This window comes from Chaetodon trifascialis, chromosome 9 (assembly GCF_039877785.1).
Source record: "Chaetodon trifascialis isolate fChaTrf1 chromosome 9, fChaTrf1.hap1, whole genome shotgun sequence".
Lineage (NCBI taxonomy): Eukaryota > Metazoa > Chordata > Actinopteri > Chaetodontiformes > Chaetodontidae > Chaetodon > Chaetodon trifascialis.
Genome location: NC_092064.1, coordinates 11,976,774 through 12,002,712, shown reverse-complemented (window position 1 = coordinate 12,002,712; position 25,939 = coordinate 11,976,774). Strand labels below are relative to the sequence as shown.

General features: G+C 41.9%; 1 protein-coding gene across 4 annotated transcripts; it reads right to left on the bottom strand.

Annotated features, from left to right (window-relative positions):
* Positions 1-25,333, bottom strand: LOC139336943 (clathrin heavy chain 1-like). 4 transcript variants are annotated; one of them, XM_070971266.1, is made up of 34 exons: positions 24,990-25,329; positions 22,633-22,840; positions 18,715-18,983; positions 18,119-18,280; positions 17,842-17,955; positions 17,388-17,561; positions 15,394-15,591; positions 14,809-15,009; positions 14,131-14,283; positions 13,809-13,931; positions 13,408-13,545; positions 12,866-13,030; positions 12,550-12,730; positions 12,284-12,447; positions 12,053-12,178; positions 11,692-11,834; positions 11,195-11,429; positions 10,916-11,038; positions 10,531-10,676; positions 10,235-10,418; positions 9,949-10,141; positions 9,647-9,804; positions 8,968-9,132; positions 8,710-8,817; positions 8,338-8,505; positions 7,568-7,717; positions 7,321-7,452; positions 7,009-7,119; positions 6,725-6,895; positions 6,357-6,578; positions 5,154-5,174; positions 1,923-1,960; positions 1,742-1,817; positions 1-1,621 (listed from the first exon to the last, which is right to left on the bottom strand). In XM_070971266.1, exons 1-33 carry the CDS (start codon positions 25,029-25,031, stop codon positions 1,787-1,789), a joined length of 4,917 nt encoding a protein of 1,638 aa, XP_070827367.1. In that variant the 5' UTR covers positions 25,032-25,329; the 3' UTR covers positions 1-1,621; positions 1,742-1,786. The 4 variants fall into 4 exon arrangements, with proteins under 4 accessions (XP_070827367.1, XP_070827363.1, XP_070827364.1 ...); XM_070971262.1 differs by lacking the exon at positions 1,923-1,960; XM_070971263.1 differs by lacking the exons at positions 1,923-1,960; positions 5,154-5,174 and having other exon boundaries at positions 24,990-25,333.
* Positions 25,334-25,939: the final 606 nt, after the last annotated feature.

The following is a 25,939-nucleotide window of genomic DNA, read 5'->3' as shown; positions in this document are numbered from 1 at the left end:
TACAATTTTGAGTTTTTATTTAGGCTAGTATTTCCCTTTCAGGTGAGTCATATTCTTCCACTTATCAATGACAGATCCCCTTTATTACTAATATGCATGACAACAGAAAGGAATTCAACTTATGTTAGGGTTAGGATGACACTTTACACACACAGCTTAAAGCATGTAAGGAAGTTAAGTACATCAAGGTAAGTACAGGCTCTTGTTTCAGACCATTCTTGACAAAGAACTGGATGTACTGAGACCTAATTTCTTCATCATAACCATCTACACACACAACCTACAGGAGTGTTTATGGATCTAATCAAGCTGTCATAAGGACACCAAAGGTTCCACCGGCCCGTCTTCTTCGGCCTCCTTGTTTCTTCTTGCCGTTAAGCACTGACGAAGGAGGAAACAGGACAGGAGAGTGGGTGGAGGACAGATGGGTGGGGTCTCCATCTAAAAGTTTTCAATTCGCCATGTTCACATCTGTACACGCAAAAAAAAAAGTAATGGTGACCGAGGGAAACAGCACAACACCTGGCATACACGGACCTCAGCATGAGGAGGGTTCAGAGTAAATACACACACGGTACGGTTAAGGGGTGAGGGCCTGGGGTTTGGTAGCCGTGGTCCCGTCCTTGCACATACACAGATACAGTCTCACACAAGCACTGTACACGGCACAAGAGGTCACCTAAATACATGGAGCCAATGAGGGAGAGCTAACACCTAGGAGGGTGGATTGGATCGCCCAGTACAGGCTGAGAGGGGTTTAAAATTCTTATTTCGACCATCAGGTCACACTTGTGCACACACACACACACAAACGCACGCTCATTCACACAGTGACATACGTCTGTATGCATTTAAAACTCCATAAAGCTACACGCCTGTGCAGAATATACTATCATCACTTAGTGTTGCTAGCTATAGCCATTGAAATGGCAATATATGTTCAAATATTATATGTAACCTTTTTTTCCTCAGAATATACAATGATGAAATGCATTATACAGACAAACGAGACAATGTAAGCTGTTCACATGTTCCGTACATCAAAAGTAAGAGCTTCTCTACATTAATTTCTTCACGAGTGCAAAATCCAATGCTCCTCCACCTACTTCAAAGGTTCATTGCTGAGCTTTAGCAAGTCCACTTCTGCACAAACCATAAACCAATTAAAAAAAAAATGACATCAACATCAACACAAAAAAAACTAAATAAGTAGTCATAAATATGGAATGTGAAAAACAGACAAACGTGGTCCAATTTCTTTTCAAACAATACAAATAAAAGTCCTTCAATGCAGTTAAATGTTTTCTCTTGTAACAGGACAACATAATAAAAAAATAATACTCAAAATGAGAGTGGGCTGTTGCTTGCTTGTGGCCCCTGTTGTGAGTAGAAGACCATGGGAAGCTGGTGAGGAACACAAAGAGAGAGGGACAGATGGAGGGAAGGTGTCGGGTCGAGTCGTGGTGGGGGTTGGAGGGGTCGGTGGGTGTTCACATGCCGTAACCGAAGCTGGGCTGTGGCGGCTGGCCGTAGCCTGGTGCTGCTGTGTAGCCGTAGCCATAGGGCTGCTGAGGAGGAACGGCCACGTTGGGCCCTGCTGTGAGCATGAGCTGAGGTGTGCCTGGAACGGAAAGAGCAGAATAAGCAGTGAGAAGAGCACGGCTGCGCTCATGTTCTCCAAATGTTCTCCACTTTTCCTTTAAATGTCCTCAAAACAACTGTGTGAGTGTGGTCTCTTTACCGTAAACAATGGGTTGAGACTCAGTAGCCTGCTCCTCCTGTTTCCTCAGAGACTCGGATGCCTCGAGTTTGTCCACCTGAGGAAAACACAACAGCAGGGACAGTGTTAGACCTCGGTTCCACTGCAGCCAATGGGGCTCTTGAAGAGCAAGGGCTGACGCGCCGGGTTTGTAAAAACTGACCTCTGGGGCATTTCACTGGCTGACGGATGGGACCATTCCTGACAGGCGAAGACGAATACAGTCCAGATTTAAATAAAAAACAGGCTGCGGGATGCAGGCCTTGCTAATGTGTTGGAGGCCCTCTAGAAGGCAAGAGGAGTAACTGCATCTGGAGAGCTACTGGCTACTCTATCGAGCTTGGCTACCACAGTCTATCAGATAGACGTCCACGTCTTTGTGGAAAGTATTAGGGATTAGGAGGGGAGACAAAGACAAACAGCTACTGGGCAATAATGGTCCCACCATCCAGCCATCCAAATCATCTACTCTAACATGTTGGAAATATGGAGTATGTAGAGAACCAACCCCTCACCAGTATAAACAGCCGGACTAAAACCTAGTCGTGTTTTTCACCTGCTAGTTTGTCCGTCCCTGAGCAGAATATCAACACGTCCTGCACATTTTTGTACCAAAGTTGTTGGACAGAGAAGCAGACCAAGACACAGCTTAGTTAGCCTCCAGTAGTGTTTCTGTCAGAAAGAGGTGGACACTTGATTTTGAAAGACTGAGCTCTTAATAAGTTAATAAGTAAAACTTGAAAAAAGCTTCACGTCCCAGTGAGCACACTAACATGTCTGTAGACTGACGTGTGCCATCCACAAACATGTGCGCACACTTACTTCACTCTCTCCTTAGACATTCATGGGATACACGTGGAAATGCTCTTCATGAGGATCCTTCAGAGCTTTTTTGGGGTCAATGTTGGGGTTACAGGAATAAACATGAACGATTACTTTCATTATTGATTAATCTGCTGCTGATTATTTGATCTATTAATGGATTCATCCTATAGAGTGTCAGAATAGAGAAAAATGTCCATTGAGTGGAGGTGATGTCATCAAAAGGCTTGTTTTGTCCGAGCAACAGTCCAAAACCTAAAGATATTCCATTTATTACCACATACTTGCAGGTTAGAATAAACACTGAGCAGTTTGTTGTTGTTTTATTTGCCCATTCTGTCATTTCCAACATGGAAATCCAATCACCAACAATGTGTAGTGTTAGGTGTTTGAGCATTTTGAGAGGCACGTCTCTGGCCCTCACGCATGCCCCAATTAAGTCATTGCCTGCGTGCAAACAGCCACAAGAAGCACGTAGCAGCCTTGAGACTCAACTTGCTTAAACCTCCTGGTTTGTAATCGGTGCTTCGGCACTTGTTAAGCAGCTCAGAAGAAGACAATGGCGGGGAAAGGACAAAAGATAGAGCTTAAACAATTCAGAGAATGAAGCAGGCAGCAAAGAGCTTCAGATATGACCCCCAGCTATGACAGTGTGCATCTTAAATACCAATAAAAATCAGTGATGGACAATGCTACATGATGTAACAGCACAGCTTTCCTCTTAAGGTGGTTTTGGGTTCAGTTCTCTACATACTGTCCGGTTTACTGCTACAGTCAGTCAGTCTGGTTAAGCAGGCTGTTTCAAGAAAAGACAAGCTGTTGTTTCATTTCAGAAGAGAAGGGTTGAGAAACATGCTGAAGCGGCAGTTTAGTTATTTTCTCCTTGAAGAGTGCATGAGAGAGAAAGACGGAGAAGCAGAGAATATAGTGGAGGGAGTGTGAGCGAGGGTGGAGGGGATGCTTTTGTACAGCCAGTTCAAGGTTTTCAGAAGCAGGCACAGCCAACAACGATGTCTCCTAGCCTGGCCTGAGAGCTGCTGATGCTACCAAGGGGAAGGGAAACGCATGCTTGTTGCTCTACATGTAGTTTTTCCCCAGAGAACGCACCCAAACTACAGATTATATGCTCTCATAAACTCAACTTATTTGTCGCTTGAAGAGACCACACTTTATGCTTGGTTTTTAACTTGTGTTCGTCTTTAGCACCGAGATAAATTCGGTCGTACGGACAGACATGGAGAAAAATATTAGAAAGGTCTCTAAAAGAATGGTCACTTCACTAAAATAATGCCGCGCTGGCTCTTCTATTACTGAAATGAGTTCTTACACTTAGCTGCAGTCTACGCTACTGCACCGCTGTGCACATGCAGACATAAATATGCCCTCACCCCTCACAACATGGAGATATATCGAGTCAGGGTGATGTCTAGCAGCAGACTGCAGCTGAGTGGTGTCACAAAACAGCTGAACATTAAAACTGATCTACAAGTCAGTGAGAAAAGGGCCTGACCACATCAGGTGAGGCAGTTATCCAGAGTGGCGCTCTTCGCCCACTCCTGAGGAGAGCTGGTGGGTATGCTGGTTGAAGTGGGTGGCTCGGTGTGTTTGAGGAGAACAGCCGTCATGGGGCACATTTGATAGAGAAGGGGGGACCCTCATATGGACAGACCCCCAGAGAGTTGTCACCGGACTCCCCTCAGATCTGTGGAGCTTTATAGCATCTTTAAACTTAGTGTTTTGGTTCACCCTCACTGCTCTTATAGAGTAATTGTAGCAGGCAGCTGTTTTCAGAGGAAACGATCTAGTCTAGCTTCAAAGATGATAACAGGTCTGGGATGGGTTTATGGTTTGTTTCCTGCTGACAAAAAAACCCCCCAAAAACTTCGGTCGGTTTCAGTGAGGCTTGGAGCAAAAAGAAAAAGAAAAAAAAAACCCATTAACAATAGCCTCATTAGATAAATTTCATTGTATTTAAGTGTTGTTTGCAAAGTGCAAGAATATACAAAAAAAAGTCTAAAGCTGACATTTTGAACTGTAATCCTGCTAATTAAAAGTTGTGTTTACACAAACCAGAACAATATAAATGCTGAGTCAATGCTGGAGAAAATCTGACATCTCTGACAGCAACATGTCCCCGCTTCAACAAAAACACGTTTATAGTGATCTCATAAGGTCTCCCAGTAGGTGAATCCAATCAGCAAGTATTAATCATAAGGGGGGAAACAATCGGAAGTCATTGGAAAAACTGTTTTTCACACCTCCGCTTAGAACAAGTTTCGTGCCCGTCTAATTCAATAACGAGTTCTGAGGTCACTCTTTGGTCCAGAGCCATCACTGACACCAGTAAACCCATCAGAGCCCTGACGGCTGGGTGTGAAGAGCCCCACTCTGGAGTCTTGTGGGTTGGTAGGTGGTCTAGTGGAGATGTGGAGTTTACAATCAGAAGCAGCAGAGTGACATGGGGGGGGGGGGGGGCATGCAGTTTCTGCTAATTTTACTCCTCCAAACTACAGGCTACAGGACAGGGGAGAGGGGTCAAAAAGAATGATTAGAAAATGGATTCGACTTTCACCTTTTCCTTTATCGCATCAACCTGGAAAGGAAATTCAGAGAGGCAACTTAAGGAGGAAAAAAAAACAAACGGAAGTCTCCCAAAAATAGAAATTGACAGAGAGAAAAGAGCAAACAGGCGACTTGTCACAAACACAAAAATCCTGAGAGAGAGAGAGAGAGATGCGGGTAATAACACCACTTTTGATACAAATGCAGACTTGAGATTACTTTGGTACTGTGAATTTCCCCTTGTTGCTTACAAGAGTGTGACAAATAAAACACAGATGTGGACTAATAGGGACGCAGTAAGTTTTAACATTTAAACAAGATCTACTAAATACATAATGCAAAGACTTGAAAAAATGATTTTTTGTCACTATAAAAACGATTCCTTTGGTGGAGTTTGCCACAACAAGCACCAACTACAAGACTGCTAATATGACAAACTGTATTATTTTGATGTAAAATCCACCAACTTGACATTTCAAGTTTGGCAAATAAATGCTGCTTCATCCTGCCTTATCGCCCGAAAACCTTAAAATATGACTTAGGCAATTATGCTATTAGGCTAATGAAATGCTCCACTCGGGTCGACCATCTGTTATGAAGCAAACGGTGGGTTGTACTTTTTGCCATGTAACAGAGATAAATGGCATGACGAGCAACACAGCAGTTATGAATCTCCTCTAGAGCACATTTGTATGGAAAAGTAGCTTGAATGGATGGACACTCAAATGAAAAGGAAAACACCAGTGATGACACATGACAGAAGCATAGGAAGATGAGCATGAATGGAGGAAAGAATAGGCAGTACTGGGGGGGATTCATTGGTACAGTCTGGGTGGAAACTGTGTGACACCGCCTATGGCTGTATGGTATTCACAAACAAATCCTAGCAGATACTTTTTTTTTTTTAAAGGTCTCAGGTGGCAATACCAGACAGCAAACGGGGAAAAAGTAAAGATTCAAATGAATAATTAGTGTCTTTCTGTGGTACGCCCATCTAAGCAGGCCTGATAAACAGTAATGTATCAATAGTATCAATACCTAACAGCATCATAAAAATAAAAAAATGCCAGCATGAAGGTAATCTTGCCCCTTTCCCTTATAATTATCTTTTTTCACTGTAGTTGACTTTAGATTTGCTTCGATTTTGCCTTTTCTTTTAAGAAAAACCTCAGCCTGATACATCGCACACGCTGGTTACCTCCGGTCAACCCACCTTAGAGAGGTACTCCCTCATGACCTGGATGAAGTATGGCATGGAGAAGTCCATGATGTTGTGTCGCCAGGCGGTCTCCAGCACCACGTCAGGCCGCAGCAGGTCGTAGCAGGTGAAAAGGCAGGCGGCAAAACACTCCTTCTTGTCCTCCTTCAGGAACCAAGCAAGAAGTTCCTCTGCCAGCTCGATGTCTTTGGACTCGGATGCGTACTGCATGGCATCCTGCAGAAAGGGAGGCGACAATACATTGGCTTAGGGGAAAAACCACATCTGCAGTTCAATCCACGTTGGTTTCGGGGCCTTGATCTACATTATTTGGAAGGAGTGGAGTATCTACTGAAAGTTATTATTTGTTTCAGTGGTCCTGCCTTGTAGAGCTTGTCCTTCTTGCAGAGCTCGACACTCTGTTTCCAGCGGTTGTTGCCCTTGAAAAGGTACGCTGCGATCCTCCTAAACTCAATCAACTCGTGCTTCTCCAGGCCCTGGGCCAGTGAGATGTTGTCAAAGTTGTCATAGGCATCGATGGAAGTGCGCAGTGCCTGGATGAGAGAGACAGAGAAGGGATTATTAGATACAAGTGAAAATGCAATTCAAAAGTCATTTAGAAATATATATTAGGATACTATCAATACACAATGTTAAAATATCATACCGCATAGTCTTCCTCAATGATGAAGAGGTTGTTTAGTGCCTCATTTACTGACTTGTTGTTGTGATTCTGGACAGACCTTAGGTAGGGTTTTACCAGAGGCAGCTGTTTCACCTAAAACAAAGAATCAGAAAAAAAGGATCAACATCCATTTTCAGGTGAACTCGCATTCTCTCAACCACAGGCCACTTCACGGAGAGCAGTCACTCATAACTTTACACAAATGACACACAACAGCATTCATTTATATTATTTTGTTTTAAGAAGGTGTTTTGAACTGAAACACACGCCCTGTTTACAGAGAGCAATAACGACCTTGCTGAAGAAGTTGACGGCACGCGTGTGGTCCAGTCTTGGAGAGAGGACGATGAGCAGGTCGTTCAGTAACAACGGTTTGAACTCCAGATAGAAGTGGATGGCCTTGTAATACAGCTCCACGTTGGCCACCTACAATGAACAACACATGTAAAAGGTCACTGATGTGTTTTGGCCCTTAACAGTGGAATCTCTTACCAGGATGGCACCTAGCATCACTAACCAATCTTTCTTTCCTTTTTCTTACCTTGGTGACGATGTCTTTGAACTGGCCTTCCTTCCATGCGTCAGCTGGGTGGTTCATCATGGTGATGATGGCGTTGTCATACTCCTCGTACTTGTCATAGAGGAACACCAGCTCTGCCCAGAGGTGGGCCTGCTCTGCTGCCCTGAGAACCTGACACACACACACACACACACACACACACACACACACACACACACACACACACACACACACACACACATACACACACACACACACACACACAGTTAAGTTCATGAACTCATATTTTAATTAGTTCACAGATCAGGATTATTATTGTTATTATTATTATTATTATTATTATTATTGTTATTATTATTATCAATTATAACAGCTGCTTCTACAAAAGTTAATCATGCATATGATTATTCAGGACTGTTGTATGTTCACTATATTCCAAATTATCATGCACATGCCAATACCATAATAACGTAATAAGGCTGTTCTTTATTACACAGTTTGAAAACACACACAAGGGTCATAATGAATTTGAAACAAATAATCTGTTGTATTGGTTGCATGAAATGTTCAGAAAGGAACTCCACATATTCTGTGGTGGTCATATTGAGAACGCCTCAAAAAGGGACCCACCATCTTTTTGGTTATCAGTGCTTGTTTTCATGCCTTCTACAAGACAGTGCACATAAAAACAGGCAAAAACTTTCTTTGAAAAACTAAGTGACCTGAAATCCTACTGAAATGCATATGCTGTGAAGTTGATGATTAATCATGCTTTGCTTGAAGATGCCTACCTTAGGAATGTTGACACGAGACCAGAAGAGCTCCAGGTGCTCCCTCATCTTCTGGGGCTTGAATTTGGAGTAGAGGATGGCCAGCTCAGTGAACATACCCATGTGAGCACGCTCCAGACCGAGGGCGGCCTCCAGCATGGTGATCAACTCCTCGAAGTAACCACGATCCTGAAGAGTGCAGAGAGACTTAATGACAGCAGCTATAACCCTTTAAACCATACAATACAAACAAAATACAAAGACTTTTGGTATCTAAGTGCTTAAAAAGGCCAACAGAAAATGCCACCATCCTGTTCGATTCCAGATCGTATATGTGCTCAATAATTACCCAGCATTCATTCAACAGGTGAGATTTACACTGGCTCCAGTTACCTGGTAGTAGTTGATGAGTTCTTCCAGTTCATCGGCGTGGACGACAATATGCAGGCCACACATTTGGGCAAGGCGGAACTCTTTTCCATCTACACACGCAAAACACACCTGGAAGAGGAGAGGAGCAAATCAAACAATGTGTTTCATATAGGTGAGTGAGCCGCATGCTGCCAGCAGGCACTGTAGGAGACAGGGAAGACTCTTCACTCTTCAAAGAACACAACAGAGTTAAAAATGAGCTGGATCATCATTCCTCACCTCCTTCCAGGTGCGGGTGCTGTTGGCCTTGCGTGCTCCGTCCACAGCTGCCTGGTACTCTCCCAGGTGCACCAGAGTGGAGGCCAGACGGCCGAAGTTGGACACGTTATTGTAAAGCAGCTTGGCTGCCTCGTACATCTTGTCGTCGTAGCAACGGTCGCCCACCTGGACAATTGACAATGAAGAACAAAAAAAGATCAGGAGAGCAGCAACAAACAGGTGAAAGAGACGTAAGTGGTGACACCTGTTTAGAGCTCTACTGAATGTTGATTCAAAGCTTTTCACATTTGAACAAAATCCTCAATTTGATGAGAGTGATTCATCACATTAAATGAGTCATTTTTTAGCTTTCTTTAATGAATAATATCAGTTTTGGCAACATAAATACATTTGCACAAGTGCCACTGCAGTTTTTTTGGGGTCATCATCAGCAATCTGAACAAGTTTCCAAACTGAACATCTTTGTGCAATTGTTGTTGGTTTGACAGTTTTGCCCAGTGACAGCAGAAAAATTTCTTTGTAAAGACGATAGTAATTTACTATAATAGTGTTAGAGCTGAAATCGATTTTTCATTATTATGGTTATATAAATGGAATTAATGGTGCTGCTCGACTGCCCCATTAATACAGGTGCATGCTCTTGAGTGTGCTGCATGTCTCTATGCCTCCCAGAACCTACTTGCTGAATGTGAGCATTGTTGGGTCCGTTGATGAACTCTTCCAGCTCAGCCAGGCGGTTGGTCTTGGCCAGAGCAAAGATCAGCTCTGTTTCAACGTACGACTCGCGGGCCTTCTTACGGGCCATCTGCAGAAACTTCACCAGGTCCTCCCAGTTTCCTGTGCATGACAATCAACACTGATGAGTTTCATAAACACATCTATCTGCTGTATATTTACCAAAATGCTCTCAAAGTGTTTTCATTAAATAAAACAAAATTCTTCAAATTTAAGCATCAAATGAGCTAATAAAGTTCATCTTACCGCTTTGGGCTGCAGCTTGTCCCACCTCCATGTAAGCAGAGGGGTCATCAGCCTTGATGTAAGAGTCAATGGCTTCTTTGACCAGGCCCTTCTGAAGCTGGGCCTTTGCTAGCTGACTCCACACTGGTGGCTCATTGCAGCGCTCAGCAAACTCATAAGCTCGGTCCAGGTTACCGATGTGCTCAATCAGAACCTGAACAAAATGAGACCACAGATCAGATCACGTTACATCGGGCTCAATAACGCAATTCTGGTGGCCATAATGGTTGAGCAGTAATGCACTGACCTGCACAGCAGAGGTGTTGACATCAAATTTTCTAAAAATAGCGAAAGCTTCCTCAAACAGCTCATTGCTGATGGCAATGTTTGCAATGTCTGGGGCATCGTAGTTGTCCAGACGGTTGATGTACTCCATAACGCGTGTCCGATCAGCTTTAATGGCTGTCAGGATGAGCAGATTCTGGAGGTTTCTGGAAAAAAACAGCAAAGGACATCCTCAGCGAAGGTCTTATTTTCTACATATATTTTGGATTCACAGCCATAAACATTTTGGATATACAGGTGACATCAAGCCTGTCTCACCTGTGCTCGCTGAAGACAGAGTTATCCAGGACAATCTTCTCCAGAAGCTCGATGAGCTCATTGGGAAGGTCGGCGGTCATGAAGGCCTTGACTGTGACGGACACCTCCTCTGGATCCTGAGTCTCAGACAAAGCTGTCTGCACAACCTGTAACAACAGATGCAATGCACTACAGCTGATGTTTTACGTAAAAAAAATATCCTAGATTACAATTTAAGAATCTTATTCCACAACAGCTACATATAAAAAGACGAACTAGAAGACATATCTTTTAATGTATCCATTATGAAAGCCAAATCTGTAATACAGGTGCTTTCTGCATTATCAATTTTGATAAATTAGTTAATGTGTTATTATTTTGTATTTGAAATGCCAAGAGGTTGGACCTGGTCGATGAGTGGTCGTCTGTAATTGTTGGTCTCAAGCAGCACGCTCGCCCACAGTTCAGGGTTCTTGCGACGTACAAGGTAGCGGGACAGACTCTTGAATAGTGAGTTCTCATTGCAAACCTAAGACACAAAACACATATAAAGTTTAAATGAGAGACAACAACAGTTCAGAAATGTCATGAAAGTAATGTATGCACATCAGAACTAAAACAAGAAACAATAATAGACAAAGAGTTTTTTGCCTTCAATGAAAGTATGACTTCAGGCTAAACTCACATGAATCAGTTCCTGGTCACACTGTCCTCTTTCATAGGCCACACAAGCCAGGTGAGGGTCTCTTTTCTCACAGTACTTGCCCACTACGCGGCTGTCATAGTAGGGGTTCTCCCTCAGGAAGCGCTCAGGATTGTTGTTGCTGTCGATGTAGATCTTTGCCAGGGCGTTGTGGGTGGCGGGCTCCTCACAACCGTCATGAATACGAGCCTCCAGCCAGGGCAGCAGCAGCTTCAGTCTGGTGAAAGACACACGGTAAGGATTTCACCGCACAAGGTTTGAAGAGGAAAAACAACTGCTGACTCATGACTCTGGATGACTGGGTCTCCCTAAAACCTTGAAATTTCACCAAGATGGGTATGAATTTGCTAGTTCATATTCGTGATGAGACGAGCCAATGTGAGGCAATGAGAACGTGCATCAGACACACAACAGGGAGTCCTGTATAGGTCGCGAAGGTTTGACCCACAATTCAGTTCCATTAGTTCCTCCCTTCTTACCGATTTCTTTTCTCCACTTCAGCCACCAGTTCGTCCGTGGAGAACTGTCCTCTAACCACCATGATTAGGTTTTTAATCACATCCTCTGCACAGTCCACATCCAGTAATCCTCCAATGACGACTGGCAGACGGCTTGGGTTCACCTGGAATAAATGATGCTAAAGTTACAACATATTCAAGAACAAATGCACAACAGTTTAACTTAAGTGGACTGAGGCTGTCCAGTGTTTACAAGCTTGATTCTTTGCATCAGTGAGACACTATAAAACTCTTTTAACATAAGTTGAGTTAAATGTTGCTTTTTACTGTCATGAATATTAAAAAAAAATTGTTTCCATCAGGCCAGGAAGTAGTGACGTACCTTCTGCACATAGATCTCAATGTATTTCTGCAGGCTGTTGCGGTACAGGTACAGGACCAGATCATGGACAAAATCAAAGCGGTCACACACAATAATCAAAGGCAGCTGATCTGTCAGCTTAGCTTCCTGTTGGACAAAAAATATAAAGCATTTTATTGGCTAATAAATGCCTGCTTTGTTGAATAACAGTCTTGCACAAAAGGTTAGATTATTTTCATTTCCATTTCTGACCTTGAGGAAGTTCTTCACACGCTCGGGGTCGTAGCAGTTGCTCTCCCGGCAGATTCTCTCCACCTCTTTGATCTGGCCCGTCTTGCAGGCGGCCTGGATATATTTGAAGTGGACCTCTGGATCCTGGCTGAAGTTCACAATGGAACCCAAGAAGTAGAACAAACCTGAAAGATTAAAAAAAAAAAAGTCAACATCAAGAGGAGAACAACTAACTAAACGTATAGGACAAGCAAATCTGCTCAGCACTCTGTATATTGCCAGCTTACCCTCAAAGCTCTTGAATGACTCAAAAAGTTCAGTGAGAGACTGAGTACTGAGCTGCTCATGGTACTTGGAGGCGACCTGGACACAGATCTGCAGGTTCTGGCGGATGTTCGCAGACAGCATGGCTCTCAGACACTCCAGAGAGTCCTCGACTGACAAGGAGCCAAAGAAATTCACCAACCACTGCAGAGACAAAGAGAAAACAATCAGCAACACAAACGCAGATACAGTCATGAAAAACCAATCAATCAGAACACAGAAAGAGGATTAGCCATATTGTATCAGCTGTGTTAGTGTTAGTATTCTCCTGCGTTGTACCTCTGGATTGAGAAGGTGTGTGTGCACCACAGCGCGCTTTATGTCATACAGGTCAGTGTAATGCTCCAACGCCCTCTGCAGGAGACCAGCCTTTTCACACAGCTGTGCCACATGAGCACGATCATAGTGGGTGAACATCTGATTGCCCAGGATGGCATCAGCAACCTGCAAGACACGACACAGGGACAAAGACATTTCAACACTGCTTGAAGCTTTTTTTTGTTTTGTTTTTAAACCAGGAAACTGCAACAGGGGCAAAAGGGAATAAAAAAATGATGAGAGGAAACAGTGAAATGCTTAGTGAAGGAAAGAAACCTTAAGGGTAGTTTCAAAAAGCATGATTGAAAAAAACTGAAGGGAAAAAGTCCTGAATTTATTGAATTAATCTGAGTGAATGTTGACTGTTAATCATTACAGCTATAGAAAACTTATCATGAAATGGCAAGTGAACAACATGAGAATTGTGTTCATACTTGCATTTGAACATCTGCCAACCAAACTAAACTGTGGCTTTCCATCTCTAGATCAGGGCATTTATGTACCTGCGGAGCATGGACCAAATTCATTTCCAGTAGACGTGTCTGCAGTGGCCCTTCCATGGGTCTGTTGTTCTTCAGGGCATCTAGTAGGAAGGATGTGCACTGCTGGATCAGGTTGTACTCCATGAACACATCAACGATCTGGAGACACAAAAGAAAGAAATTACCATAGATGTCAAACTTCTCCTGGTTATTGGGTGGAGGGCAGTAGCCTTTGCACAACTCTGCTTCTGCATCACTGATTTTCCGGTCATGAGGTTACTCTTCTAGCCTTTAGGTAACGCAGGTGCAAGAAATGGGGAAAAGTGGACCTGCTAGAAGCTGCTACTGTGACCTGTGCAAACCTCTTGATGAAAACCACCATAAGTAATAAAATCCATTTGTTATTTTTTTTTAGTTTTTACCTGTGTAATGTCAGCAAGTGGCTCTTCATCCTGAACCAGCATTTGTGAGAACTGAAGACCCTGCTCTGGACTGATCCGCATTACGTTCCTCAGCAAGAAGATCCAGTCTGGAGTGTAGCCCACCTACAGGGACAACAGATCTTTAAACTTCATAGGCCATTTGAGATTTGGCACAGCTACAATGCAATCATATAAAACACATAAACGAAACAGTGGAACACCAATCACAACATTGCAAAATTTGCCAATAGTGTTTTGGAGAATCAGTCAATAGTCTTATATTATATTGGATAACCCTGGTAAAGCAGGCATCGTCACAAACCTTCTTGGCATAGAGGACAATCTTCTGGAACTGCCCAGTCTCTGCAAAACACTGAATGACCTTATTGGGGACGTTGGCTCTGAGGTAGACACTGAGGGCAAGAGTAGGATCTACAGACTTCACCAAGTCTCCAAGCTCCTCAGAGCACTCCAGCTGTAAACACACACGCACACGCACACGTGCACACACACACACACACACACACACACACACACACACACACACACACACACACACACACACACACACACACACACAGGAAACAGGAAAAGTAAATCAGAAAATCATCACAGGTGCACTTAAATCTCTTTCAAGCAGACAAAATGACCAAACTGGCATTTATGTTTTGTCCTGAAGCTTCAGCACATGCTGTGTTTCTGTGTTTGATTAAAAGCACCATAGTGGCTTTCAAATTGATACCACTCCCATTATTTTAGAAAAATGCTCTTGCTTAAAATTTCCTGGACAGTTCTTCCAAAACAACAGAAGATTCTGTGCTGAAAAACACACAGAATTGAAAGCAGCAGTGTTGTGGTATTTGTAGAGGAGCCACCTTACTGACTGTAGTGAATATTGTCCAGAGAGCAGATGTTATATTCTGACATGTTTGGTGAAAATAATTCCTGTAAAGACAAGACAAAGATTGTCCACTGTTAAACCAAACTGCTGAACACATACCTTGTCCTCTTTCAGCCATTTTTCTAACAGCTGCTTGCGGCCCTGTTGGAGGACTGGCCTGCACAGCTCCAAAGACTCAAACTTATTGAGTTGGCCTTGGTCCAGCAAGATGCCAAAGTATTGGAGCAAGGGAGACGTCTGGCCTGGTTGGGCTGGAACACTCTGGAACCGACGGATTGTGTCTGGAGTGCGCAGGATACCCTGAAGAGGAAAGATGGATGGATAGACAAAGTAATTAAGTGACAGTGGGAAGATTCAGCGAAGAAGAATGGTGGTGTGTGGTTACAATAGTTAAACATTAGTGACTGCAGTGAATCTAGATTTACACTGTCTTCCTTTCAGAAACTTCTCAGGCCATCACAGACACAAAACAGGCAATCAGTCTAATTGCTTTTAAACTATTTTGCATGTGTTGTATGTAAATCAACACTTGCTTTACACACACAGTACCTCTGGGTGCTGATTGTTACACTAAGCTACAAAAATCTGCTTAGTCTTAACAGTCTGAGCTTGTATTCCTTGAAGAAGGTGTAACGTCACGTCGCTTGAGCCTGCTCTGAGTGCACGGTGACACAGCGGCAGTACCTTGGGCGCGTTGGCTGCCACCTTGGCAGCTTCTGAGTAATTCCCTGCTGCAAAGAGGGTGTTGAACTTGCGGGCAAACAGCTCCTCGGCGCCGGCTAAGTTGTTGCGGACAGCCATGCGCAGAGCCAAGTCTGGGTTCTGGAGCACATTGGTGATGTAGGGAATGATGTTTTCCTCTTCCACGCACACTGACAACACCTGGGAAAGGACATGTGCATGTTTTACTGTCTGCACATTTATTCCTGAGTGTAAAACAGTGAAGTGTCCATGTTGCATTTTTATGTATTTTATTCCTCAGTCTATTCAAAAACAGCAATGGCCACTATAGCAAATAAACATGTATAGTGACATGAACATCCAAAAGGTGAATTATTCATCTAGAACACCTACAGTAATTCATCCTGGGTTAGGCACCATGCACTATACTTGCTACTCCATGCAAGTGAACACAAATACTAAGAATTACGTGCAACAATCTGACACCTGCCTGCATGAACAGGCACCTTTCAACTGACAGTGAAATGTGGGTACGCTCTTTGTTCACACCTTGGTATGCAAAAATAGGCTTAAGTGAATTATGTCCTAAGAAGCACACTTGTCACATTCCTAAATTACAGATAGGGATTAGCCCATTGTTGCGTGTAGTGTTACATTTAGTGCCTGTGTGTGCATGTGCGTGCGTGCGTGCAACACACTGAGCTGTATATGGTAGACCTGCAGGTGAGAGCCAAGGGCAATAACAGGATTAGGCTGTGTAGTTTGCCTGGCCAAGATTAGCCCTCCTGCTGTGGCTGTCACATGCTGCCTCACACCAAAGATGCTGCTACAGCCTGTTATTTTCAGAGATTTCCTCAGTCAAGGTCACACGACAACACCCAAGAACCCACACTGATACGGTACACAAAAGGGCTGACATACCACAAGGAAAGCGAATCACCGACAACAGTCTAGTTATATATACAGCATATACACATACTGAGTCTCAAACTGGCACATATTTAGAAACAAGCACTATGGGTTTCTGCCTATGTATGTTCATATTTTGGAAGATATTCCTTATTCAGAATTCATCCAAAAAAATGTAAAACAATTTGAATTTTACAAATTCAAGTCAAATTAGTATTGTAAGAAGTTCATTAGGGTTATCAGTGCTTGCCTTTATACCCCATTTCAAACCTCTAGTGACACCCCGGAGGTTTAAAAATGTCCGATGAGCCTGGCTCTTCCACGACAAGCAGATGACTCAGTGTCCCAACGCAGTGGGCTGCATTCTGTGATTCAACACTACATGGACCCTACGAACATTTGTCAGCCTGACACCTCACGCCACTTCAGGGTTGTACAGCGCAACGTATATATTACAGGTACCAAGAAAAAAAAGAAGAAGAAGCCATGCCTCCTAATGCATGTTCTGAGTCCTTCAAGGCAGAAGGTCTGTCCTCAGTTTACATAATTATAGGTTTGTTGCAAATGCCTGACATTTATTTATGATACAGGATACTTGGTTAAATTAAAATTACAGGTTATTTTGCCAAGTCACATGCCTGTTAAAGTGATGAACTACATGTTGTTGTTGAGATGACAACAGAGGTTTTATACTCGTGCTACAATTTTATGGCCTGTGCTAGAAAACTTTCAACCTCTGTAACACCATTACTGTGTGAAAAAGAAGCTAAGGTACAGCTCTACATTTCTTCAGTCTATTCAAATAGGAAGCAATCTGCATGAGGTCAGAGGCCTTATTTTCTACTGTCTGTCAAACATTCAAAATTTAATTAAGGTTAGCCATTATAATTTATGTTTAACATGCAGGTAAAGTTGCTGTATGATCCAGTATGATCTTAACACGAACATGAACCCATGTTATGTGTGCTGTTGTTAAAGAACGTGCCTTTGCACTGTGCGTATCATCAAGTCATTAATGCGCAAATTACAGAAAATTCATTTAAATTAAGGTTAAACGCACATTTCACTCTATTAAATAGGCGGGGTACCTGTCCTTTCCTGTTGACTCCAATGATACCAGCTGTGGGCTCATGGGGCGCAGTGACAAAAATTGTCTCCCCGCTAATCCTGTTCATGTAGATACAAGTTCCAGTCTCAAGGTCATAAAGGTGGATGTAGCCATATTTGGTGATGAGGAAGACTACATCTTGCTTAGAACTGATCTAGATGGACAGAAAAAGAAATCTGGTAAGAAAGTGTAAATAATGAACACAAAGATCCATTTTAAAAATGCTCAAGTCAAACGTCAAGTATTGGCCGGCCCCAGTTTCATGTCACATGTTGCAGGGGGTTCAGAGAGGTTTGTTCAAATGGTGCAACTACAACAAATTCTTGTATTTGATAACAGTATAAACAGTGGAGGGTATCATTTCCCACCAGAGGAGGAAGTCTTGTTTACAGAATAGAAGGCTCAAAATGCCTCTTTGTGAGTAGTTTCTGTACCTGCATGGCCACAGGGAAGTCATTCTGGGCCTCTGGCGGAAAGAAAACATCCACAGCTTTCTTTGGAAACGGTTGGTTCCCAGTTGGTGGAGTCCCCACTTCAATGATGTGCAGCTAGAAGCAAAAAGACATTGAGATAAAATGAGACAAAGTCAGGTAACCAGGGTCTCCAGACTGATTTGGTCCGTGTGTTACTGACTTCCATTTTTCAAATGAGTCACTCCTAATCTCCACGCTTTCATAGCCGTCAGCCTTTTGCAGTGCTTGTAAATCTTACCTTTCCCCCTGCCTGTCCTCGCACAGCAAAGCAGAACAGAGTGGACTCTTCAGTGTTGCCCTCCATCTTGAACTGTGCAAAGCCAGCAGCATGCCCCTCGATGGGCTGAGACACCTTCCTGTCCACGGAGTATAACTGCATGGCTCCGACGACACGGTTTTGCTTAAGAGGAGAGAAAATCCACAAGTTTGTTCAAAGCCCAAAGTTGCCTGTGATTTATAGTTGCATCAAGATTCTTTAAGATCTGCTTCCAGTATCAGACACAGTACTGAAATCAATCATGAAACCTTATGTTTCAATGCATCAACCTAACCTGTAATATCTAATACAAATACATCTTCACAGTAAAGCATTTTTGTATACGCTCTATGGTAGGTGACACTGCTGTGCATGAGAGTAATTAATCACACAAAATAATTCTATGGTAGATTACTGAGCAAGTAAGATAATGTAGTACAATATTAAAGTGTGGTGCTGCTGTTCTCCAGTGCAAGAACTATTTCCTGAAACTGAGACGAACAACAGTATTTAGTGAATGTGTTAACAATCAGGATCAAACGGGTTGAAGCAGCTTTTCAGCCACGCTGTTTCTGTACCTGCGCTGAAATGCCAATGAGCAGCAACCATTTCTGTTTGGCATCAGTGCGGTAGTTGATGATCTGGCAGCCTGCCAGGCTGGAGTGACGGTCAAAGACTTTGATTGGCTGAGAGTCACCCTCCATGCTCCAATGGTAGACTGCGTTGTCTGTGACCAGGGCAACAGTGTTGAGGGAGATCCATTTCCAGAAGGTCACGTCATCTGTCATAGTGTGAGCCTTCATTTTGCTCTTCATCTCAATGTTGAAGATCTGCAGGGTCTTTGCCGCTGAAAACATTAAGAGCAAGGTCAACATACAGGGACACAGATGAGTGCTGTGACACCTCAGAACATTCGTATAATTATGCTCAGAAAAATATTTAACAAAACCAGTCTAGTGACTAAAGCTACCACACACGACCCACAGCAGACTTTGGGAGTAAACATACCAATTGGGCATAACAAACTCCAATTGCTGTACAAATGTTGGTAGTCAGGGTTTGGTTGGAGTAACACCAAAGGATCATACAAAAAGCCAGAACCAGTGTCAAAACAAGAGGCAAGACCAACAAAAGAGCAACCACTTCGGTGGTGGATCTGCATTCAGTTCGGTCTGATGCTATAAACTGTTCATGAGAAACCCATTCAGTTGAGGCTGAATATGCAAACCTCTTGTGGTAATGTGAGCTGAAAATCTGTAACTTTCTCCAAAACAAGACTTTTAAATTGAGAAACTCAAATAGACTCGAATGTGTTCAAACTGATATTAGCCCTGCATCACAAAAATGCATTTGTTGCTATGTGCTCACACAGCTCACTAACTTGAACGTGGCTCAACCTTTTTGTCTTAACGTGAGGCACTATGTAGACTACACGCATGCAGGTGGCGATTCTACGTGGACTCATTTTTGCAATGTGAACAGAGTGTGGCAACCTAGCAATCACTGAAATGGACATTAAACTGTCACTGTGGTTATATTCCAAATAAAATCCTGTTTTTGGTCAGTGTTTTGGTGTCTTACTAGCACTTAAACTTGTAGATCTATTACTTGAACTGGACTTCCTAGATCCAGTTCCTTTGTTTTTTAACACCTTGCAATTATAGGTCTGGACCCACACAATTTTGAATTTGCCTTGGGGATGAATAAAGTATCTATCTATCTATCTATCTATCTATCTATCTATCTATCTATCTATCTATCTATCTATCTATCTATCTATCTATCTATCTATCTATCTATCTATCCTTACAGATAGATATCACTACTACTATGTTTTCTGTGCTTCTGAACTGAAGAATCAAGAATGACTTCCATTGTCATTTTGGTACTGTAGTTCAATTACCAATGAGCTTTTCAACCAAAACCAGATCAGTTAGGAACAAATGTCTGCTGAAGAACATGGTGCACAGTGCAGTCAAGGCGAGGCTTTATAGCCTGTGTCCAGCCCTCCCCACCACCTAACAGAGGAATGAAACTCCAGGCACGTCGCTCTTGCTCTTAAGCGATTCACATCAAAATTTAATCCTAAAACGAGGGATGTGGGAATTTGTGTTGGGTCTGAATGCAGATTAGCAAAAGAAGACCACAAAGCACACAAACAGATGTCATGATGGGAAAGATGCTGGACGGATGCACTCACACCCAAACTGTGTTTTTTTTTCCTCCAGTTCGGTCTCCTTGGAGGGAAGAGAGCCCCAGCCATTTACTTTAGATTCAAACGCAAGCCAAAAGGAGGAAAGTAATTAAAGGAAAGCACATTTGTCTTTGATCTCTACATTGTCCTGGGGCTCACCAGTCAAGATTTATCTGAGCGTTCAGTAGTACATTCATTTTATCTATTTGACTGGTATCACGTGTTAATCCAAGATCATCACTCTCAAAAAGATGACACTACAACTCTAGTTGTGTACATGATAGTGCTGAACTACAGAATTATGTTGCATTAAGTAAAAAACCCCAAAAAACTTCAGTACAGTGTCACCCTCTTTGCTCGTCTACTCTCACGTTTGCTTGCTCTCTTTCTCTTACTGGAAGCTGGAGTAAACCCAGGCGAAGCAGAATATTATGATGCGCACATTTATTGATAAATTATGTATATTTTTTATGTATTTATTTAATATTGGCATCTGTGCATCTCCCCGTGTTGTTAGAAGATGATCGTGCCCACGTCTGTGCTTTACTACATGCCACAGTACCAAAGTGGGAAATTTTCTAATTCTACACACAGTAACTTAATGGAAAAATTGGCACATATAACATAAATTTCATCAATACTCTGACTCTTCTGTTAACTGCCAGGCCAAGATTAGATTAACATAGACTTGACTGAAACAGAGAAACAAATATCATCTACAAATTGGTATGAATGTACCAGCCTCTGCTGGCTGACATTAAGTCATACATACACACATCTATATATCTATATATCTATATCTATATCTATATCTATATAGATATATATATATATATATATATATATATATATATATATATATATATATATATATATATATATATATATATAAGAATGTATTTGATTATTATACCACAGGCCAGGAACACACAATCCTGATGAGGATAAGGCCTACTTCCACAGGACAGCCAGTGCATTATGGCCTACTATTAGTTTAAGGCTGGCCTAAATGTCACTGCTTGCTTCATTTTCCCTTTGTTTAAATGACACTAGCATTTTTTCTGCATGTTTTAGCCCTTTAACAACATACATACATAATATACATTACTACCAACCATTTTCCAAGGCACATAATACTTTGCAACATTTCTGAATATTCTACTGATTTTCTGTTAATACCAGAGTGTGTTTTTCACCAGACGCATATTCTGTTATGTAGACGCCTTCAGGTAGAGAGTAAAAGCTTAAAATTGACACAGGATCCGCATTAGTGAACACTGCCACATTTTTTAAAATTGATATATTAAGGGCTTTCCATCATTTTCACACTACCTATGTTTGCCTTCAGGTTTGCAATGTGTGAGTCAACTTTGGGAGGTTTTCACCACCAAGTCAATGGATTCATTCAACTAAAATTGCCACCATAGACAAACCGTTTGTGATTACCACACAACATTAACGTTTGTTAGACAAAACACATGTGGGCAGGATGTTCCTTGAAATTAATGACCTTTCTGAAGTTGGTTTTAAGCCTTTATGTGCTTATGTTCATACCGTACAGAATGGAAAGCATAACTACATTTACAATTATGAAGTACAGTATGTTTCAGAAAATGGTAAGCTGTAATATAAAATATATGTACAGCATAGCAAATGGGACAAACACACACACACACACAAACAAAGAAAAGAACGATAGTCCTAAAGCTGCCCTCTTAATTTTGCTATGCCCTGACTGTGCTATCTTTAGAAAGTCAAGCATTCATTAAAATCACTATCAGTACTGTGCAAACAATTCAAGACAGTGCATACAGGATTACACTTTGACAACTCATGATATGTAAAATTCAACTCACCGTCTGCAAACATAAGAAAGCAGTAGGAAATGAAAAAAGAGCAAAAACAAGCAAAATACACAAAGCATTCATGACAGCATGACATTTTACTACCACTGCTACTACGGCTTATTTTTCCTAAAATATCAGTCTTGTACATTTAAACTTGTTACACTACAGTTTAGTTACTCAAACTTTTTTTCTTTTGACAAACAGAAATGGGGTGGTCTACATATGAACATCAAAATGAAAAGCAGACTGTGACAGCTATGTAACTGACTGACAACACAAACAAAATTTACACAAATGACCCAATGTATTAGAAAAGCACCATAGCACGGTACGTGACCCGCCAGTACTTAACTGTTTACTTTTCAGTCTACGTGCTTCCAGTAACCTAGCGCACTCTTGTCTAGGTGGCACATGAAGCTATGTGCTAACAGATATGCATTTTAGCTAGAGCTTACCTTTAAGGGCAATAACTTTGCTGGCAGGGTTCATGATGGCGCTGTCTGCAGAGATGGGCCTGCGGATGGGATTGTTGGGGTCGGCCATATCAATGATGACAACCTGGGCCTGCTCGCCCACTTTCTCCCTTATACAAATGAACTTGTCGGACTCCATGGTGAGAGTGCTGAATCCAATGTTGGCTGGGTTGATTCCCAGGTTCTGGAGCTGAGATATGAATGCATAACTTGTTTTAATAACAGTCAATGACCTACACTGTTTACAACAAAAATGTCAAGTACAGCACAGGACCTTTGTACTGTAGTCCTTTCTGTAAAGCTAGCATATATGCAGGATCATGTTATCAACAAAACAACTAAGGACTTATCATCCATAAATCATCTCAAGTCAAACAAAAAGCATACAAAAACAAACAAAAAAATCAGAAGAACTGAAAAATATCATACAAATTACCAAACTATAACTAGGACAGTGAGACAGTGATCTCATTATGACTGTCCCATCAGCCATAATTTCACCTTTTAAAATTGTCGTGGTTGCTTTTGTTTTTTACTTTAGATATGGATAATAAGGCAATTTGTTCCAATTCCTGGCAGAGGAGAACCTAACTAACAAGGTCTTGGTATTATGGCTTTAAACCTTAATTTACACACGTGAGTGCATAATACACAAATTCACACCCCGTACAGTTGTCATGAATGGGGAAATTAGCTAAAGAGGCCAAGACTGTAATTTTTTTGTACCAGGCTGTAAACATGTTGATTTCTGCTGTAAAGTTTGCCATCTTATGAGGGTCTTCCTTTGAAGGAAGCCTCAAGTGGCCATTCGGGGAACTGCAGTTTTTGGCACTTGCACATTGGCTTCATTTGTGAGGCCTGGAGGCTGCAGCTTGGTAAAAAGGCACTAAAAATCAAATTCATTATCATTATGAGTGTAGTGTTAATGGGTTATCCCAACACTACAATACTGGTCTTTGAGGTACATGGGCACTCAGCTGTCATAACTATTATGTGCTGGACTGGGTTGTAGTTGTACAGCACCATCCTTCAAGTGTAACCATCCTTGTTGATGATAGCATAGCATCCAGTTTCTTAGGTACACTTTGCTAACACTAATAAATATATTGTGTTAAACTAACAGGTGTTTCAATTATTTTCTCCACCTCATTTCTATCAATTAGGCAGGCTGGATAACAGAAACACCTCTCTGTATAATGTGTTACAATTAAGCAGCAGCACAAACTGAAGCCTCCAAATGATCAAAAGTTGAATCAACAATGCTCAGTTCCAACAGAAACTGACTTTCTATTATTAATTATATCATATTATTCTAACCTATAAATGAAGGATTTACTGCATGACTGTAGTACTAGGCTGTATTTGTTTTAGCTATTTATACTTAATACACTAGCAAAGAAGTGTATATTGCAAAAATGTCGTCCAATGTGCATAGTCATACTATTAAAACTGCCTCTAGTGGAGTTCAGTCTTGAAATTAAGGTTTAATGAGAACACTAAATACACGTATTAATCAAAGTGTCTGAAGCATAGATGTACTTGCTGAGCTTGAATTTGACAGAACTGACTCTAATCCGTTTCCAGGTTTTCTAGAAAATGATGATGTGTGGATGCATGAGACAGAGAGGAGATCGTGTCTCCTAAAAAATAACCTTAAAGTCTCCGTTCAGTTGTAAAAATACCCTGTCGTACATAACCTTATTATTGTATGATGACGCGAAATGGCACAGGGTTCAGCCAGACTGCAGCTGACCACGGTTTCACAGCTACTAGCTAGCTTTAATACACCACAGACACATCATCATCAGAAGTACCGTGTGTTAATAACTTAATGTCTACATCAAAACAGCCACCCTAGCTATAAACTTTGATGTTAGCCAGCTCGACGAATGAATGTCTTGGATAGCTACAATTAGATGACGTGACTCCAGCATCCCTCACGACACACTAACTGCTAGCTAGCTAATGTAAGAGCGGATATTAGCTGACGTTAATCTAAATGCAGCCATGCCTTGTCAGTAACACTAAAACTGGTCACTGAAGGTCAGCAAAAGTGCTTCATGTTGACTAGTCTCTCTCTATGGTTGCCACTGACAGCTAATGTCGGCTAACGTTGAGTCGGCTAGGCAACAGCATCAGTGCAATGAATGAGCGCTGCTAGCATGAAAAGCTAGTTGTTAGCTGCTGGCTAAACGGGGGAGGGGAGGTCATTCATTTGCTGCGGGTATTGACGTTTAACATTAGCTCAGCCAGCAAGCTGTCAGACGATGGTTATAGGGGAAAATCAACAATTAATGACAATGTTGGTGTTTCTGAAGCTAATACGTGTTTCCACATACCTGCAGGTGCTCCTGGAAGCGGATAGGTAGGATTTGAGCCATGGTGGTTTCTTTGAGCTTCTCCGGAGTCCTGAAATTCTAGCCGTGCAGCTAGCTAGCTAGGCAGTAGCACCGCGCTAGCTACGACCTCCTCACTGTATGTGTAGGTCGGAGCCAGTCAGTGAAAACAAAAAAACACGATAAAACGTAATATGCACTGTTGTTAATCGTGTTTCCGTAATCTGGTATCAGTGGAAATGCTAAATATGTCCCCCTTCTGTGTGTGCTTTCTGCACTGCATCGATGGATAGCAGTGGCTACGGCTGATCTTCTGTCCAAAATCCGCAATGGCGGCGGAAACAGCTCAGAGCCTTCCCAATCCGGAAGCATCTAGGGAGCTCTGGAAGGACACTGGCTCTGGCCCCGTGTGTGGGAAAGGCATTGGCGACTATTATTTTTAATTTGAGAAAAATAAACAAATAAATAAATAAATAATATCTGTGTTTCTATTCACCATCCTGTATAAAACCAGTCGATATTCACCCACATGCGTCAGTTCCGTAACAAATGGATACCTTTTTTAAATCCATGACAACCTACTTTTAAAGCTTTAGTCCCCTCATTTACCCATCGGAGATCAATATTAATTTTAACAACATATACAAGCAAACAAATGCAGTAAAAAAATCTAACTTAACTTTATGGTGCAGATCGTCTCTCTGCACATCTTCAGTGGAAGAAAAAAAAATCATCTAAGGGTGCAAGGATCTCTGAATTTAAAGATTTTTGTTTTCATTTTATTTCTGTTTTCACAACATTTCTAAGCCAGGCTCTCATTCAAATATTTCTACTAAACAGATGAGTTTGGATTTCAGTGTAAGAAAGTTGGTGCAATACAGCTCCATAGTTGCTCAAATGTCATTAGTCTGAAATCAAAGAAATCTTAGAACAGGAAGCAAAAGATGACTCCA

Coding starts and splice junctions, on each gene's coding strand:
- LOC139336943 (XM_070971262.1), bottom strand. CDS start 25,031: ATGGCTCAAATCCTACCTATCCGCTTCCAGGAGCACCTGCAG. Junction 17,956..18,118: donor GAGGACAGGCAGGGGGAAAG/GTAAGATTTACA, acceptor TTTTGCTTCTAG/CTGCACATCATTGAAGTGGG. Junction 12,179..12,283: donor GTGTGAAGAACTTCCTCAAG/GTCAGAAATGGA, acceptor TTTGTCCAACAG/GAAGCTAAGCTGACAGATCA.